The sequence below is a fragment of the Merops nubicus genome, unplaced genomic scaffold (assembly GCF_000691845.1).
Source record: "Merops nubicus isolate BGI_N331 unplaced genomic scaffold, ASM69184v1 scaffold3542, whole genome shotgun sequence".
In the NCBI taxonomy this organism is placed as follows: domain Eukaryota; kingdom Metazoa; phylum Chordata; class Aves; order Coraciiformes; family Meropidae; genus Merops; species Merops nubicus.
Genome location: NW_008592695.1, coordinates 78,734 through 95,209, shown reverse-complemented (window position 1 = coordinate 95,209; position 16,476 = coordinate 78,734). Strand labels below are relative to the sequence as shown.

The 16,476-nt window shown below is 36.7% G+C and overlaps 1 protein-coding gene across 1 annotated transcript in view; it reads left to right on the top strand.

Annotated features, from left to right (window-relative positions):
• The window catches only part of CADM2 (cell adhesion molecule 2), a gene marked incomplete at its 5' end in the record, with an annotated part of 92,095 nt that overhangs the window by 21,457 nt on the left and 54,162 nt on the right, over positions 1-16,476 (top strand). The window contains one exon of the mRNA XM_008935217.1: positions 8,004-8,182. Within this exon, the coding sequence (XP_008933465.1) occupies positions 8,004-8,182 (179 nt within the window). The remainder of the gene's footprint in view (positions 1-8,003; positions 8,183-16,476) is intronic.

Here is a 16,476-nt window from a genome sequence, read left to right as displayed (position 1 = left end):
CAGGACTATGAGAAAACCTGTCTCCAAAATGTTATTCACAGCCGGGTTTTTTTATACTTCTTTGGGGAGCTGGATAACTTTATATATGCATATGTGTATATATATGGAGTATGCACTTTTCAGGACATTTTTTTGATATTGCCTTGCCTTCTTGAAAATGGCTAACATAAAGTAAATATTTAGGAGGGTGTAGGGACAAGAAATGCAGAAGAGGCAAAGGGAAAAACTAAACCTTAAATTGTTTCAAAAAAGTTAACATTACGATGTGTTGATGATCAGTTGGGAAGGAGCTATCCAGACAAAGACCAGCAGCATTACACAGCTGTAAGCGGAAAGTCTTAGGACAAAGGGCATCCTAGACTCTAAAGATGCTAAAGGATAAAGGGTTATCAGCCTGATGTGAGGTGGATACAGAAGGAAAGAGAGTTATGGCAGAAAAGAGAACAGTCAAGTTGTTACAGGTGAAGATGAGTATTAACTGACCTGAAAGGAACCTTAAAATTGATTGCGAGATAAGATTAGAGTGTAGATGGGGGAAACATGAATATGAAAAATTACTCTTTTACCCCTTAGCAATCTCGACTTTGTATCTTTGGGTAAAGGAATAAATATCTTTTATTTGAAAAGACTCCTCTTGAGTAACTTTAATCAGTTGCTGTCACACGCTGCTGAGGGATAAGGACTTTCAGCTGAAAATTTAGTCTATCACATCAACACGGTTAGCAACTGTAATCCAGTGAGCCAGACTGAAGGTGAGAGGACTGCCTGATTTATCCAAAGCAAGCTACAGGCAGGGAGACCTGTCACCCAAGTGCATTTGTGGTGGACAAGAGAAAGGCTTTATCTATTTCCAGAACAAAAGGTAAAGGATGAAGAGATTGGGGGGTTGTCTTCTTCTGTTTGCTTTGATTTGTCTGTTTTCTTCTCTTTCCTGCTATCTTTTTTTTATGTCTTCGTGTGTGTGTGTGTGTTCTCTTTTCTTTCTCTAAAAGTGATGAATACTAACACTGGTTGAGATTCCTGTAATCTCTTTATCATTTAAGCAACTTTTTCAAAGGCATAATACACTACAACAACAGTCTTCAACATTTCTTGTTGTTCCTGTTGTCTTTACAGATGTGAATTCCTGTCACATTTTTGTGATATAAAAAATAGAAATTTAAATTTTATTACCACCTTATTTCTAACATATACTGGTAATTTAATTCTTAACCATTTTTAAAACATTGATATAGGGCGTCATAAATACTCAGGCTACATTATGTCTTCTGAGATGCTTAAAAGAGGAAAGTAGAGACAAATGTAATCGTCAATTCAGATGTTCAAAGTTTCCTTCTTAAAAAAGGAGAACTTATAAAAGATACTTAGGATATTCTTGACTAATTCTTCTGTGGATAAAAACACCCCATGAGGGTGAAATGCTGGGGTCTGAACCCCAAGCCCTGAATCAAAGTTCACATATGGATGATTCTCACAGCCAGGCAGAGGATTTTTCAGTAGCAGGAGAAAACTTCCTCTTGGTTTTCTCTCAAGGCTTGGCCAGCCTTGGGTTAAAGGCAGTTAGCAAGTTAACACCATGTGTCCCACCTTTGTTGTTAATAGTATAAAAGCTGGTTCTGCTTGCAGTGAACTTAGGAAGCCTACCTATAGAGTGGATGTACTGTGTAGGGCTTCCTTGTTACTGGAAGGGCTCCCTGATTGTCCCCTGCAACCAGAGTTCCCAGCAGTGGTGGGACAGGACTGGGAGCTGGACAGAACCAGGAAGGCATGACTGGTGGTGCATCTCCTTGGCAAGTGCTGTGGTGGCTTTTGCATGGCTGTGATTGGACTTTTGGCTTGGCTTAATCCTTTCTCCTTTACTGGATCCCTGGCTTGGCTTACTCATTCCTTGGTTGCATTATCTGCTCTGAGTAGTTATATTGATCGGTTTGTTCCCCCTGCTGTTAACCATATCAGATTTTTCATGTATTTGCTGGAAATAAATTCTGCCTTCTGCTAATGGCTTTATCCCTTATGCTGGGCCGTGTAATTGGCAAAACAGAAGGTTACTCAAACTTTTCAGCACTACAAAATCACTGAGTTCTTATAATATAAAAACCATCTATCCAAGCCTTTTATGAAAGGCTAGTGACTGTGGATATTGATGTTTTTGATAGATGAAATACTTCCAAACCAGCTGATCCCAATATGACTCATCAGACTGAGATTTCATATAAACAAGAGGTTCCCTCAGGATTTAAACTTTCAACTGGATGATTAACTGACAAAGCTAAAAATCCAGATTCTCAATGCACAGAAACTGGAAGTTTCAAATTAATAAAGCAGTCGTTCCCTTAGGTGACTTTTAACATTGCATCATGATTTCAGTGAAAAAAAATGCTCTGATAAATGTGGTCATACCTTTTCCATTACTCACTTGAGCATATCCCCTGGATTATGTTTTCATGGGTTTTAGAGAGCAAAAGTATGCCCCTGTTCAAAGAAAAGGCAGTGTTCAAGATGGCCATACGCAAAATAATGTCTTGCTACTGTTCCACAAATCCTTCTTTTTATCTGTCTTTTTACACACATTGGCTACAAAATTTTGAACAAATGCATAGATACTCAGATGATTATATCCTTCAATGAGACTGAGTATGTAAAAAGCTGGCAGTGGGTGTTGGTGTTGTTTTGTTTTTAATGTGACCTCAGGGAAATGTAAAGGTTATCCTGTGCTAGTATTATGGGCCAATAATTTAACTGAGTGTTGTTTGTCAGGGTCTCAGTGAAGAACACTTTGTATATGGTCTTTCTGTATACAAAAATCAGAAAAGGGTAACAAAAATGAATAGAGCCTGGAACTTTCAGATGAGAATGGGTTGCATTGCTTAAATTCACTCTGCTCAGTAACAAGAGGTGATAGAATAGATCTATGTATCATTTTTAAATGAAGGCTAAGTCAAGATAAATATAATGGTTAGATATAAGGATATGAATAGAAAGAAGGAATATAGGAAAACACTGAAACATCACAGTCCAATGGTTAAGGATGGAGGAAAGGGTGGAAAATTAACAAACACATTTTAAAACACTACGGTGTAACTTTAAAGGCCTAGATTATAAAAAATATTAACATGGACTTAAATGTTAACTCTTGACTTTCATGTTGCATAATTACTTATTACTTCTTGTATTCATAAATACTTGTATGCATAAATACTTTTATGTGTTCTCTTCTAATCAAATCTGACTCTCATTTTTGAAACTTTTTTTTTTTTTCTCCCAACACATTGCAGTTTGCCCTTAACTTTCTCTCTGACTATTTCAGAAGAAACGGTTTCTTAGCCTCAGGATTAAAAAATAATTTTGCTTTACTTATAAGTTCTTTGTTAAATCACTTGCAAGAAAACTGTTGTTTCACAATATATAACGTATCCATCTTGGAACATGAAATTAGTTTTTTTATATCATCATTGCAGTCTCATTTCAATTTGACTGGAAAAAAAATGTTGCTTTTTATGTCGAGTTCTGAGGCCAACAGGAAGACAGTTAACAATCATTTATTTATACCAAAAACCAGTTTCCTTTTCTCAAGTCAGTTACTTAAAGCTTCTAGGCCTTTCTACTAGAATTAAATAGAAATGATACTGAATTCTAAGCCCATTTAGCAGTTCTTCAGAGAGAGTGCAGAGTTCAAATTTCTTTTGAGGGGCTAGCGGAGAAGTCATTGGCCATAGTTAAGGATTTTTGGTACGCTTATGATTAATATCTCTGGCTTCTTTATTTAAGGCAGTCCTGATAGTGCTGCTGCAGGCAGCTGCCTGCAAAGCCGAATCAGTAAAACTAAAACGTACTAGTCAAAGAAATAGCATGGGCTATCACAGTTGGGCTGTGTCCTTGAAAGAATTTCTTCAGTACAGCATGCTTAATTTGTTTGGTTTTGGTTTGAAAGTTGTTCCACTGGGAGAAAATGAGAATAGGTAAGCCAGAAGCTGAGCTGTGCTTTGGGGAAGAAGACAGCACCTTGATGCTTCAGCTCTGCTATGGTCCTCAACCCAATGAAGGGTCTCAGTGGTAGCGTAGCTTATTTCCATTTAACTGCATCCACCTGGGAGGAATTAGAGTGATATAGAAAAGCATCTCTAATCCAAGAAGGGGAAAAAAGGGAGGAGGGACTTGTTCTCTGGGTGACTGCACTGGGGCTAGCAGGTTGCGTGCCTCTGTTAGGACAGAGCAGGTCAGTGAGCTTGTTCATGCCATGAAATGTGTGAAGGTAATAATGTGCAATTGCATTAGTGGCCACAGTGCTCATTCTGACTTTATAGCTATTGTGCTCAGAGAAAGATGTTTTCAGGATTGTCTGAGAAAAATGGGGATTAAACTGGTGTGATTCACCTTAAAGTAAGCACAAGGTACAGGAATACCCTGTTTCTTCCAGTCCCTACGGTGATAGATAGCATTATGGCGATTCTTTAGTATGTGAAGAAAAGCTGAAATTCTGCAATATTGGAGATGTATACAATAGAGAAAAATGTGCAATGTTAGGAGTCTAATATGTGTTTTAGAATGTCAAATCTAAATATCACCCTATTGAGCCAGAACCCTTTCAAAATGCTGGGCAAGAGAAAGAACCTCTGTCTGAATCTGCACCCCTGAACATGTTTCGATAGGATAAGCTATGGGGAATTCACCCTTCTCTGTGCCTTGTGTCACAGAAGGAAAGCTTCCTCAGCAGTGTTGCAGCTGCATTTTTGCTTTGGACAATGAAGGTTCTAAGGCAATTATCAAGGAAAAGGTAATATGTTGGAATTTACAGTTCCTTTACCCTTTTTTTCTTTTTTGTTTGTTTGTTTTCCCCTGCCAATGATCTCAGAAGATGCTATATTCAAACAGAGAAAGAGGGAGAGAGAGTGGCCTGCTAAATATACAACTATCATAACTTATAATAAAGTTATAATATGAAGAAGTGTCACTTACCATATCCTTCAATATTCATTGCCACTGCTAGGAGATCAGTGTAAGACAGATAGAAGTAAAAATGTTTTTACGCAGCAGTTAGGGAACTTCCAGTATTCATTGACGTAGGATTCTGGCCTGACAGACACTATAAGCAAATTCAAAAAAATATTAGAGACATTCATAGGCAACAGGTCTAAATATTAAGAAGTTACAAAAAAAAGAACAAGATATTTGACCTTCAGCATCCCTGAGAGAATGTCTGTGGATGCTGGCAGAGTACAGAAGGAATGGACCACAAAAAGTGGCCACACTCACTCACATGCTTTCCTTAGACAGCCGCTCCCCTTGTCTCTGACCACAGCGGCGTGCTGGCCTGTGCATCAGCATGTCTCATGTTCTTAGCTCGCTTCTGTCCAATTAATGAATTGTTTAGACCAGTATCTCAAAGCTTCCCGTCAGTGCAGGCAAAATTTAATTTTCTGGCTGCAACAAGGATTGCTGCTTTAGGCACCCTCCTCCTGGAGAGTGGTGAGACAAAGTGCTGTGCCTGGCCACCACGATGTGTTGACCATGGGCCGGCTGCCCGGGAATTGCTCTGCTGTTGCCACTAAGGTAGCAGAGGATGGCTTAATATTAGTTGTTAATTAGCAGCTTCCCCGATGCCCAAAGTATATAGATCTACCTCTCTCGAGTCTGTGATTTTTCTGCCACCATCATTTTGGAACCACAGCTAAGCAATCTATATAAGAGTAGAGTTGGGTATATTACAATGTGACAAAGCTCCCTGAATAATTTATAGCTAAGGCTCCATTTCATACTTATTTGTTATCCTGTGGGTTTTCCCCTTGGATATGCCATCTAATTTCAATTTAAAATGTAAGTTCCATAAATTACCACTGCACAGAAGTTGCTTTAACAGGCCGTTTATGAAGGTAATGGTGCACATTGTAGCAGAAGTGTTTCAAAGTTTCTACTCCTGGGATTAGAGATCCACAGTAAGATGGTAAATAGGGAACAATGAGAAGTGTGCTAGAATTTTGAACAAATCCACCTCAACATATCAAAGCAAATTGCACCTTAATGTTATGAGCTCAGTAGGGCAATGTTTCTGCAACAACATGGATGTCTAGGTTCCCTGCTTGCATTCAGCAGAAAGGGAATGTGTATATTGTGTGTCATGGATCTAGATACCAGTTCCTGGAAGTGTAATTGGGAAGAGTATTAAGACATATATCTACAATAAGGTATAAATAAGGCACATAAGGCACATTACACCAACAATTCTTAATCCTTGGTTAAAAATTATGTGAATTGTATTCTCTAAGGATGTGATTTTCTAAAAAAATTTATAACTTCAAAGAAGAGACAGTCTAGGTAACAGGTTCAATAACAATTTAACAAGGTGTCATCCAGATGTTACTAAAATTTGTATAAATTTCTTATCTTTCAAGAGAAGCATAAGTGATCGTATTTTCAGTTTAAAAACTAATATAAATTACATAGCAAGTAAGCACATTTCAGAAACAGTCACTTTGTTTACATGTCTTGCCTAACTTAAAAGAAAGACTGTCATTGCAATCATTAAGACTATTTTTCTGTGCGTGAGGCCACATTTAGGCAAAATAGCTCTCCTTAGGTGTTTAGGTTTAATTCTTATTCTTAACACTTATTACATGTGATAGTCTTTAAACACCTGTAATTTAAATTACTCATATTAAGTATTTATTGGGTAAATCTAGTGCCAAGTTATTATTTGGCATCTGCTGATTTTACAGCAGTGTTATATGTTTTCTTTTATTACTTAGTCATATAACTGCATACTTTGACAGGAAATTATAATGTAACATTTTCCTACCAAATAATTGTGCAAATCTAGAACTGCTTCTGACTGAAATTATTTTAGTAGTGTACAGAAAAGAAAGAGATTCATATTTGGATTATAGTGTACAAAGGTACCAGATACAAGTAATGCAGCAGTGAATCCCCAGGTTGTATATATCTTGCTTTAGTGACTAGTATCCAAATACCTGAGATGCTCTGCCTCCTTGAGATAGTCAGGATTCAGTCAGCCAGCATCTCATTCCCAGTCATGAACCTGTCTTTTTGGTGATTTCCTTCATGTAAATTTGAGAGTAGATCTTATGTGTAAGTGAACACTGCATGCCAGTCATATACATGTCCTGCTGTCGGTTGGGTAAATCTCATGAGCTGTGGTGCTGCTTGAGAGTCTTTAGGAAAGAGTTGGGTATTGCTTGCCAGTGGAAGGTCCATGTGAGTCCCTTCTCTGTGGTGCCATTAACGTGCCCAGGGGGCTATCACTGTCAGTGCTTTGTGTTTGGCCCATTTGATGCGAGATCATGAGGCACAAAAGGAAAGGTTTCACAAAAGAAGGAAATCCAGGGTTTTGTCAAATCTTATATTGCTTGTGATAACATGCATAACAAGCAATTATTTGAGGGAAGGGTGCAGAAAGGGTGGAAAAAGGGATGGGCTGTAACACAATGTAGCAACAGAAACAAATTTAAATTGCGTAAGGCTACTTTGAGACTGGTAGGCCTGGTTCAGGAAAAACATTCAGTAGGTGAAGTGCACTTGTGAATGTGAATGGCCTAAATAAATTTAGAATGCATTTACAAACCACTGGCATCTCCCTCAGCCTGCCTGCATGGCTTCTGTTGCCTGTCAGCCACACAGGACCATATTGCTCATCACACAAACAGAAAGCTGTTTTCACTTAGCTTGCCAAGTGTCTTGCAAAACTCCAGGCCCTGAAACCTCATGAGAACTACCTTTTAATTTAGGAAAGATCTTGGCATGTTCTATTACCATTCGTTTTCCTTTTTTGTTTCTCTTCTTTTCCCTGCTTGTTTTTTCTCTTTCTTTAGTTGTTCTCATCTGGGGTGGTGAGGTTGTAATAGTGACAGTTCATTATATCCAGTAACTCAAATGGTCATTGAATATTCTTTGATGGCAGGTTACGAGTCGTATGTGCTGCTGTTTCTGATGTGTATGTTGCTATACATGCTTCATGTATCTGATTAAACATGTTTGCTTGGATCCAACAGGCCAGAACCAGTACTGTGGACAAAGGATGGTGGAGAGCTGCCAGATCCAGAAAGGATGGTTGTCAATGGCAGGGTCCTAAGCATCAGTTTCCTAAACAAAACAGACAATGGCACATACCGATGTGAAGCAAAAAATCCTATTGGCCGAAACAGCACAGAATATGTTCTGATAGTACATGGTGAGTGTGTTCTCATTAGTTTTTTGGTGCATGTTATGCATATGTAGCATTTCAAGGGAAATACTAACAGTTGCTTATGATTATTACCAAAAGAATAACAAGAAAAACAGGAAGTATAATTGCACTTTTATTGACACTGTCATCTGGCTGTGGGGAGTGTGTTTACTTACTTTTGTTGGCATATCTCTCTTCATACAGTTTAAACAAAATATACTCACTTGTGTTGTGAACTTTTTGCAGAGTAAGCACCCGTAAAAATGTTTTACAGTGTGTTGGTACTGTTTTATAAGTACTTGCCTCAGGCACACACTGTTCAGATAAAGCTGGTTACAAAAGGATATGTGAAGGGTAATATGGAAATACCAAACAGATAAGTGCTTTAGGTTTTACTGTTTAGTTTTTTGTAGACTACCAAAGACAGGACATCAGATACTTTTCTTCACACAAGCTATACCCTGCCACTGGGAAAATTCTTATACAAGTTAGCTGATCATCGTTTCGCCTATCATTACAGTCAAGCCCCAAAAATATGTAATGTCCTAAATTCATGATACTACTTCAATAAAATTGAAAAATAGGAAGTTTTGCACTAAATTACTGTTGACTTTGTTTTCCTTAATTAAGCAACAATGTGTTACATGAAAACAGTAGCTGGCTTTACATTGTTCATGAAATAGTTTGATATAACTGAAGTGTAGGAGAAAGTATAATACAAACTTAGCTTTTGCATTTAATACAGCTTTGCAATATAGCGCTGGTATTCTCAGAGCATAATGTTCTCTCATCACATATATGTATGTGATAATTCCTAGAAGATTATGAGTTCTATAACTTGAATTTTAACGTAAGTGAATATAGAGACAAAAACTCCACTGCAGTTCATTACAGTACTTTTTTCTTCCTCATTTTTTTAAAAAATACTACTTCTTATAGCTGTGACAAAATAATATGAAACAATCTAATAAAAATTATAGTTTGTAAATAGACATGCAAACTATATAGATTGTATTTGCTTATGATGAATTCAGGTGTAGCAAATATACATTTCTTTGGTGTTTGTAAGGTCTCTAAATCATTTTTCACTAAAGGTTTAACCTGCCTTCAGGTATTTGTCAGAAAACTCCTAATAAGGGCTACTTTCAGCTTTCAGTAATGAGTTATTTTTTGGCACTGTTGATGAAATGTCATTTATCAAAAACAACTCCATAGATTACTTTTCATTTTTCTTAAAGTTCAGTATTAGTTTATGTAGGATTAGTGGCACAAGTAAGGAGGAGGTCTTTGCATGAGGAACACAAGAGCCTGTACCGCTGCGTGAGTATTTCTGTATTAAAGACAAACAGAAAAACTAAACCCTTTAACATCTACTTACATTGATTGCTACAAGAAAAGTGAAAGAAAAAATGTTTTTTACATCCCAGAGGTGGTGTTGTATAGGTTGCTGGCTGCTGGCACAGAGTTGCACTGCCTTTGATGAAGTAATGGCTTTAGCGCTTGCCAAATGTTTAAACTTCTGTCGTTTGTGTTTTCTGCCCAATTTATTAGTGTGATTATTTCTGAAAACATGGCCTTTTATAATGGTAGATTTTTCCCATCAGTGATGACTTTGCAATATACCTGTATCAAAGAATATTTCACGATCTCCTATGTATCTTTCACAGAGTGGCATGCCCCCTGTTGATCTGATTATCTTACAACAACTGCATGGCACTCTGTAAACGATTCGTTACCAGGAAGGCATTCTGTTATGTTTGGCACCACATTAGGTGTGTGGCCAGCTTTAGCTTGCACATTGCTGACCTTTTCTGTTATGAGGACTGGAGTGTTCCTAATTGCATTTCTTCAATGCCAGTCTTAGAACTAGAGAAGGTAAATGTCAGGTGCTTCCAAGGTTTCTGAAACAATGAGAGTAGCGTGATAGAGTATGGGATGATGTTTAGTGCTTAACAACTTGCAGCATTTCAGAGTCGTTAAGTTTAAGTGTAGAGGAGGCTGACACAAATATCAAGTGTAGCACAATCAGTTGTTTAGATCAGTTTAAGCAGTGCCTTACCCCTTCTTTAGCTCATTACATTCACAAATGTCTCTAGTGAAATATAATCTTCCCCACATGATACAGTATCCTCTCCCTCTCTCTCTGGGGGCTAGCAAACCTACTTTTTATCATTTTCTGAGATGCGTTCTTCCATTTAATAGAGGATTAATTTTTTCTGTGTCTTCCTAAATATATCCTTTGATTTCTCATACTTTCCCCTGTGCCTAATGTGTTGATGCAATCTTTTTGGTCCTACTCCTTTGTTAAAGCTGATTTATCATATAAGTATGCCTCCTTACCTTGAATGTTAGGTTTCTAATACAAATACATGCCAAATTTAACATAAGGGGAGGTACATTCACAAAGATGTGGGAGAGGAGGCATCTGCATGAGGAGGGAATCTCTTCACAAGAGATTCTTTTTAAGTCTTTTAAATTGTAGGTCAACGAACTCAGGTTTAGGAAAAGTGGCCTACTAGTTCTGAAAGGAGTAAGGAATAAAGGGCATGAGTGCTAGCAGCTACTGCCTCGATGGAGCCTCTGTGAGTCCAGCTTCACAGTTGTTAAAACAGCTAATAGGATTTCTAGGAAATTCTCAAGCCCAGAGTAGTTGCGGTGATAGAAAGAAGGATAATCCTGTGCCTATGTTTAGAGAGATACTGTAGCTGATTCAGTTTTTCCAGGCAAGCTTGTGAGAAGGTAGAGGACATCAGTGGAAGGTATCCTGTGCAGAGGCAGGAGAGTATAGCCTGATTCACAGCTTTCCTTTTCTTATCCATACTGTCATTTCCTCTTTTTTTTTTATTTCCTTTTTTTTCACTTCTATTTCAAGAGATTTTCTGTATTTCCCTTTAAGATTGTGAAGGTTTCATCTGGCTTCTGTACCTTTTTTCCCCACATGAAATCCCCCTCTCAGTTGGATTCAGTCTACTAATTCTTCCAATTTCTGAAATTATCTTCCTAATTCAGAGATTTAGACAGCTTTAGTGTAGAGAGAAGCTTTCCTAAAAATTGAAGGTATAGTTTATCATAATTAGAGATTAAGAGTAAGCAAAATATTTATGCATATTAATCATACAAGCCAAGCAAAGACTGTCTCTTGCCTTTAACTGGACCAACTTAGACAAAAAATTATACAGAAAAGTAGTGTTTGTTCTACTGTAAATGATGATGAGGTAATACTGTTTTGATGTTAAGTGATGGCAGTGGAAATAAATATTGCTATAAGTATGTGAAAGGCAATCTGTCCAATATAATTAGTATCCAATAATATAAAAAGCCTTTTAGATTTGTAGTATAATTTAAGAAATCAGACTTCAGGAAATTAAATATATTTGAATGAGGTAAAAGGCATGAGTTATTAAATACGCTCATGCTGCTTTCATGAATCAATACAGCTAGTAATTTCAATTTTCTTAACTTTTGTTACTAAAAAGAAACGTCAAGAGAACACTTCATGAAGCAGGAAGGTGGGCACAAAGTCAGAGTTTAGAGGCAGCAGTACAAAGGCAAGATACATAGTTGGTTCAAACACTCGTCTTGTGCAGTATCAAAGGCACAAGCTCTAATGCCTGGAGCTCTTGTCATTTCTGTATTCTAATTCACGAGCTTAGTGCTTTTTGAGGGCACATTCTGGCTAGACGTATCACACCCTTTCTTTGGTAACGGGCCGCAGGCAATTTTGACTGTCTTCCTATTTATTACGAGTTTTTGTTTACCTTTGTCCAAATACTAGTCATTAATCATCAGTAAACAGAGCTAGGTGTCAAACTTATGATGCTTAACCCAAAAACATAGATTCTACTTGCAGAGTTTAGGTAGTAACTGCATTGATTTAGCTGGAGTTGAGAAAGAAGGTGGTCCTTTGTAAACTGAAGACACAGCTATTATGTAAGTAGCAGTAATTCGTAACCTCTGGATGTCACTGCTGAAGACTTTGTTCAACATCACATTGTCTGGGTGACAGAAGTCCACATCATTGGGAAGCCTTCCTAATGGAAACAGCAACATTTGATAATTTGTAGACCTATTTGAAATAAAGTACCTTGGTGAAATATCCTGATTTGCCAATCTAAAGACACGCATTCCATTAATCGAAATATCCAGAGCTATAATGTGTCATGTATCAATTATCTATCAAAGCAGTATGGAAATTAATATAAATCAACAGCTGTGGGTGGTCAAGGCAGTTCTTACTGCCCTAATTATATTTAACAGTTGAAAGCTATTGAGCCAGTAACTCAGTATCTAGGGAATAAAAAGTGGCACAATGTATTATTGCCTTGGTTTCAGCCTCTTTTTTTTTTTTTTTTTTTTTGAGCGAGCTATTTTTTTGCAAATAAAGGCAATGGAAAGGTCAAGTTACATCCTTGTTAGTATTTTGAAATGTATTTTCAAACAGAAGATCTCCTACAATGTGTAAGACCAAAGGTCCCACTGCACTTTTCCTTTGGACTACAGTGTATTTATCTTCCACCTGCTTGTCCAGTCCTGTTTCAAAACATTTATCATCTTAGCTTTCACAATAACCTCTGGCAACAAGTTTCTGAATTGAATTACGTGCTTTGAGGGAAAAGTATTCTCTTTTGTTTGTTTAAGCCTGCTGCTTGATCTCTTTGCTTTCCAACTTTCCAATCTATTTGGCCTCTTTTACTTTTTGTGCTGTAACTATGCAGTTAAACTAAATTATTTTCATGCTGCTTCCCTTCAACAGATTCTCGAGTGTTTCCACCTCACTCTCAATTTCTCACTAACTATGATCTTAGACTCTGCATTTCCTGGATTCCTGTCCCATGTATCCACTGTCCTTTTTTCATGGTCTCTTTTTCACCTTTTTCTTCTTTTTTGGTCCAGTAGTAAATCACTCTGATTAAATGTTCTCTATATCTGGAATATCACTATGCCAAACTTGCACCAGACACCTTAGTTTAACTCCTGCCTCCAAATAAATTTATAGAGGTTCCTCTTCTGTTGTCATCTGTAACTCTAGTACTGTGCATTTTTACTTCTATACAATATTCTTTTTAAATTAGTAGAAACTCTATGGAATCCAAGATACACCTGAAATTAAGCAAACTCTGTTACCTCTATCTAGATGTAATTTAGATTCCTTTATCTTTGGCTGTTCATTTCCCCACAATCACATTTTTCTTATGTTTCATCTTGGCTGTGATGTTCTCATAGGGGCCCCTCTCCTTCCTTTCTTTCTGTAACTGACTTAGGCATATCTCTCACAGTGTGAAAGCAAAATCAGAGTGGAAGAGTAATTTGGAATAAAACTGAGAAGGTGATTTTTTTTTCTCTATTCTTTAAAAACTGAGCTTATTATATAGGCAATATATCACCTGGTTTGCAAATATTTTCACTACAGGCCTCTGATAAATTTTGTGCAGTATTTGGACCTTTTATTCTCGCAAACTTATATCATAAAACATTGAAAATATGCATTGATGGGATGGGGGAAGTTGGGAATGAAAGGAAGAAGCATCCATGTGGAGTAGCATTCTTGTTAGTGATCTGGTTGCTCCCTATTTTGTTGTTAAGACACTAGAAATCGAAGCAGCTGGACAATTTCTAAAGTTTCCTCCCTTATAGTTCCTGAGTTGAAATGAATTTACAGATACATCTCAGAGAAAAGATTTTCTCTGAGTATGGTAAAATCCTTCCCTTTGAGTGAACAAAGCTTGGGCTTTGCAAAAAGAGACTTGAGAGGACACATAGTGTAATGGTGCAATAATAATAAGTACAGCTACAATAAAGGTGTTTTTGGTAAAAAAAAAAAGACAACCTTTTCCTTACAGCAATTCAGGCATACCAAGAATAGGAGGCTCAGAAGACTGCTTAGGACTTCATTTGAAATTCTGTGCATGTGACTTCCTAGATTTTTTAGTTTTGAGATTGATTTTTTTTTTTTTTTACCTCTTTCTGAATTAAAAGAAAGAGGCTGCCTTGAGTTTTGACTCCTTAAAATGGAGGTGAAAAATCTCTCCTATTCCCATATTATAAAAAGTAAACATAACATTAAAAAACTACAGAAGACAACTGACACAGGATCCTGAGCTTTTAGCTGGAAAATAGATAAATAAAAGGAGACTATTGAAGACTTTCTCCTTCCCACCTAACCATCTCTTTTTTTCTCTCTTTGCCTTCCCTGCTATGCATTCATGCATACACAAACACACACACACAAGCAAAACCAAACAAACAGAAGTCTGGTCACTCATCCAGGAAGAGATTTATTTTTAATCTTCATATCTTTCGAAATCCATAGCAGCTGAATGTCTTATAAAAGCTGAGATGTGGAGGAGTGAGGTTTCACTGTGGCAAGCCTAAGAAAATAATTTGCTATAACCCTGTGGTAAAGGTAGCATTAAAACCACAATTTCTTTCACGTGTTATTCTGCAATGCATAGCCCTTCAAACTGTGTTGAAATATTTTGATTTTGCATATGCATCAATATTCTAAAGTGTCATTAATGTATTGAATCATTATCAAAAATATTAAAGTTAACTTCTCCAGAGACCTCTCCATTATGATAAATAAGGGGGCCCAGACCGTAAAGCACAAAGAAGAAGAAAGCCACACAATCAGATAAATTAAGAAATCATTGTAAAATATATCTTTTATTATTGGACTAAAGAAGAACAATGCCTAGTTGATATTTTCAGGTTTAAGAAGTCTGTCAAGAAACTTTTGGTGGAATTGTGGGCTTAATTTTATGGGTGAATTGTCCAGCTCTTATTCCTGAACACTTACAAGGCAGCTAGTTTGAAAATGCATTTTTTTGATAAATACTTCAATAGCGGGGACTATAGTTGAGCTGTATGAACTGATATTTCTTCACTTATGGTGACTTTATGAAAGTAAGATATAAATTCTTCTTTCAGATGAGCTCAAAATTATTTTTGAAAGGTGAAGAAAATTACACTCTAAACCACAGTAACAGTTATGAGGCATCTGTTTATGTTATGTTTTTATTAAAATGCTGGTTTTGATGAAAGAAAACTTCTTAAATAAAGTGATTTTTGTTAGATGATATATGGGAGAATTTCCCCCACACACTCCCCCCCATACTGGAGTACTTACTGAAACTATTGCATTCAGAGTATTCCAGTTGAATTAAATCTAAATTTGTCCTAGGTTTATATTATTTGTTTGTTTTTAAATCCTGGTTGGTGCAGGAAATGTCTCCCCAGATCTAAACTTTAACAACATATACTAACATGTATAGCTCTTTCCTATTTGAATACAAGTTGTACTTATTCTAAAAGCCTGTAATTTTGGATAACATCTACGATAACACATAACTTTTTTTTTTTTTTTAAATTTTCTATGTACATATATAAAAGACCGATGTGACAATTCTTAATTTGGATTCCCTGTATGATTTCTGAAAAGGAAAGGATCACATGTTTTGAATTACCATGAGTTTGTTTTTTTTTTTTTTCTCTAGACACAACAATTACATAGAGTTAATATTTTGAATGCTTGCATGTGAGTAGAGCATCTACAATGAAGTACTTCTTGACCTAGATATACCAAATACATTGCCGTTGCTCTTTTGAGAAGAACTGTTTAAACTGATCTTAAGTGCAATGTATTTCTAAAAGAGTGCCATTGAATTTATTATCACTGATTTCCTGTAGTAGCACAGCTTGCTCACTGATTTTTTTGGACTTTGCTTATACTTCTGACATTCTTGAACTTTACTTCAATCGAGCTTTTTTGTTTGAGTGGTCAGGATGTAAAACTAACATCTGTATGGAACCTTCAAGAAGACAACACAAAAGTTAACAGAATAATGTCACTTGAGACTGATGGCAAAGTTATAGTCTAGCAGTTGCTAATGATCTGATGTTTCTATCTAGATGTTTATTATTCACAAATCTCAAACCATAAAAAAATTATTAAAGTGACTTAGTAATTTTCTAAATTGAAATCTTTCCTGCACTATTAGGTGCTACATGGAATGCAGATAAGAGTGTCCTGTCTCTGTCTTTCTCATATGCTGCTTCTTTAACATATTCGTCTTTTAAGAACAGGTTGTTGAGTTTTTCACTCAATTCAAGAAAGGTAAATGATAGGCTGTGTAGTGATATTGCTTAAAATGTTAACTGATGATGCTAGCCTGGTTATACATCAGGACCACGTTTAGTTCCAGCTGAGATTGCAAATCTTGGAAAGGTAGCAGGAATCATTGGCTCTGAGCAAGGACAGGTATATATACATAAAATGCTTTTGGGAGATCGCAAACAGCATC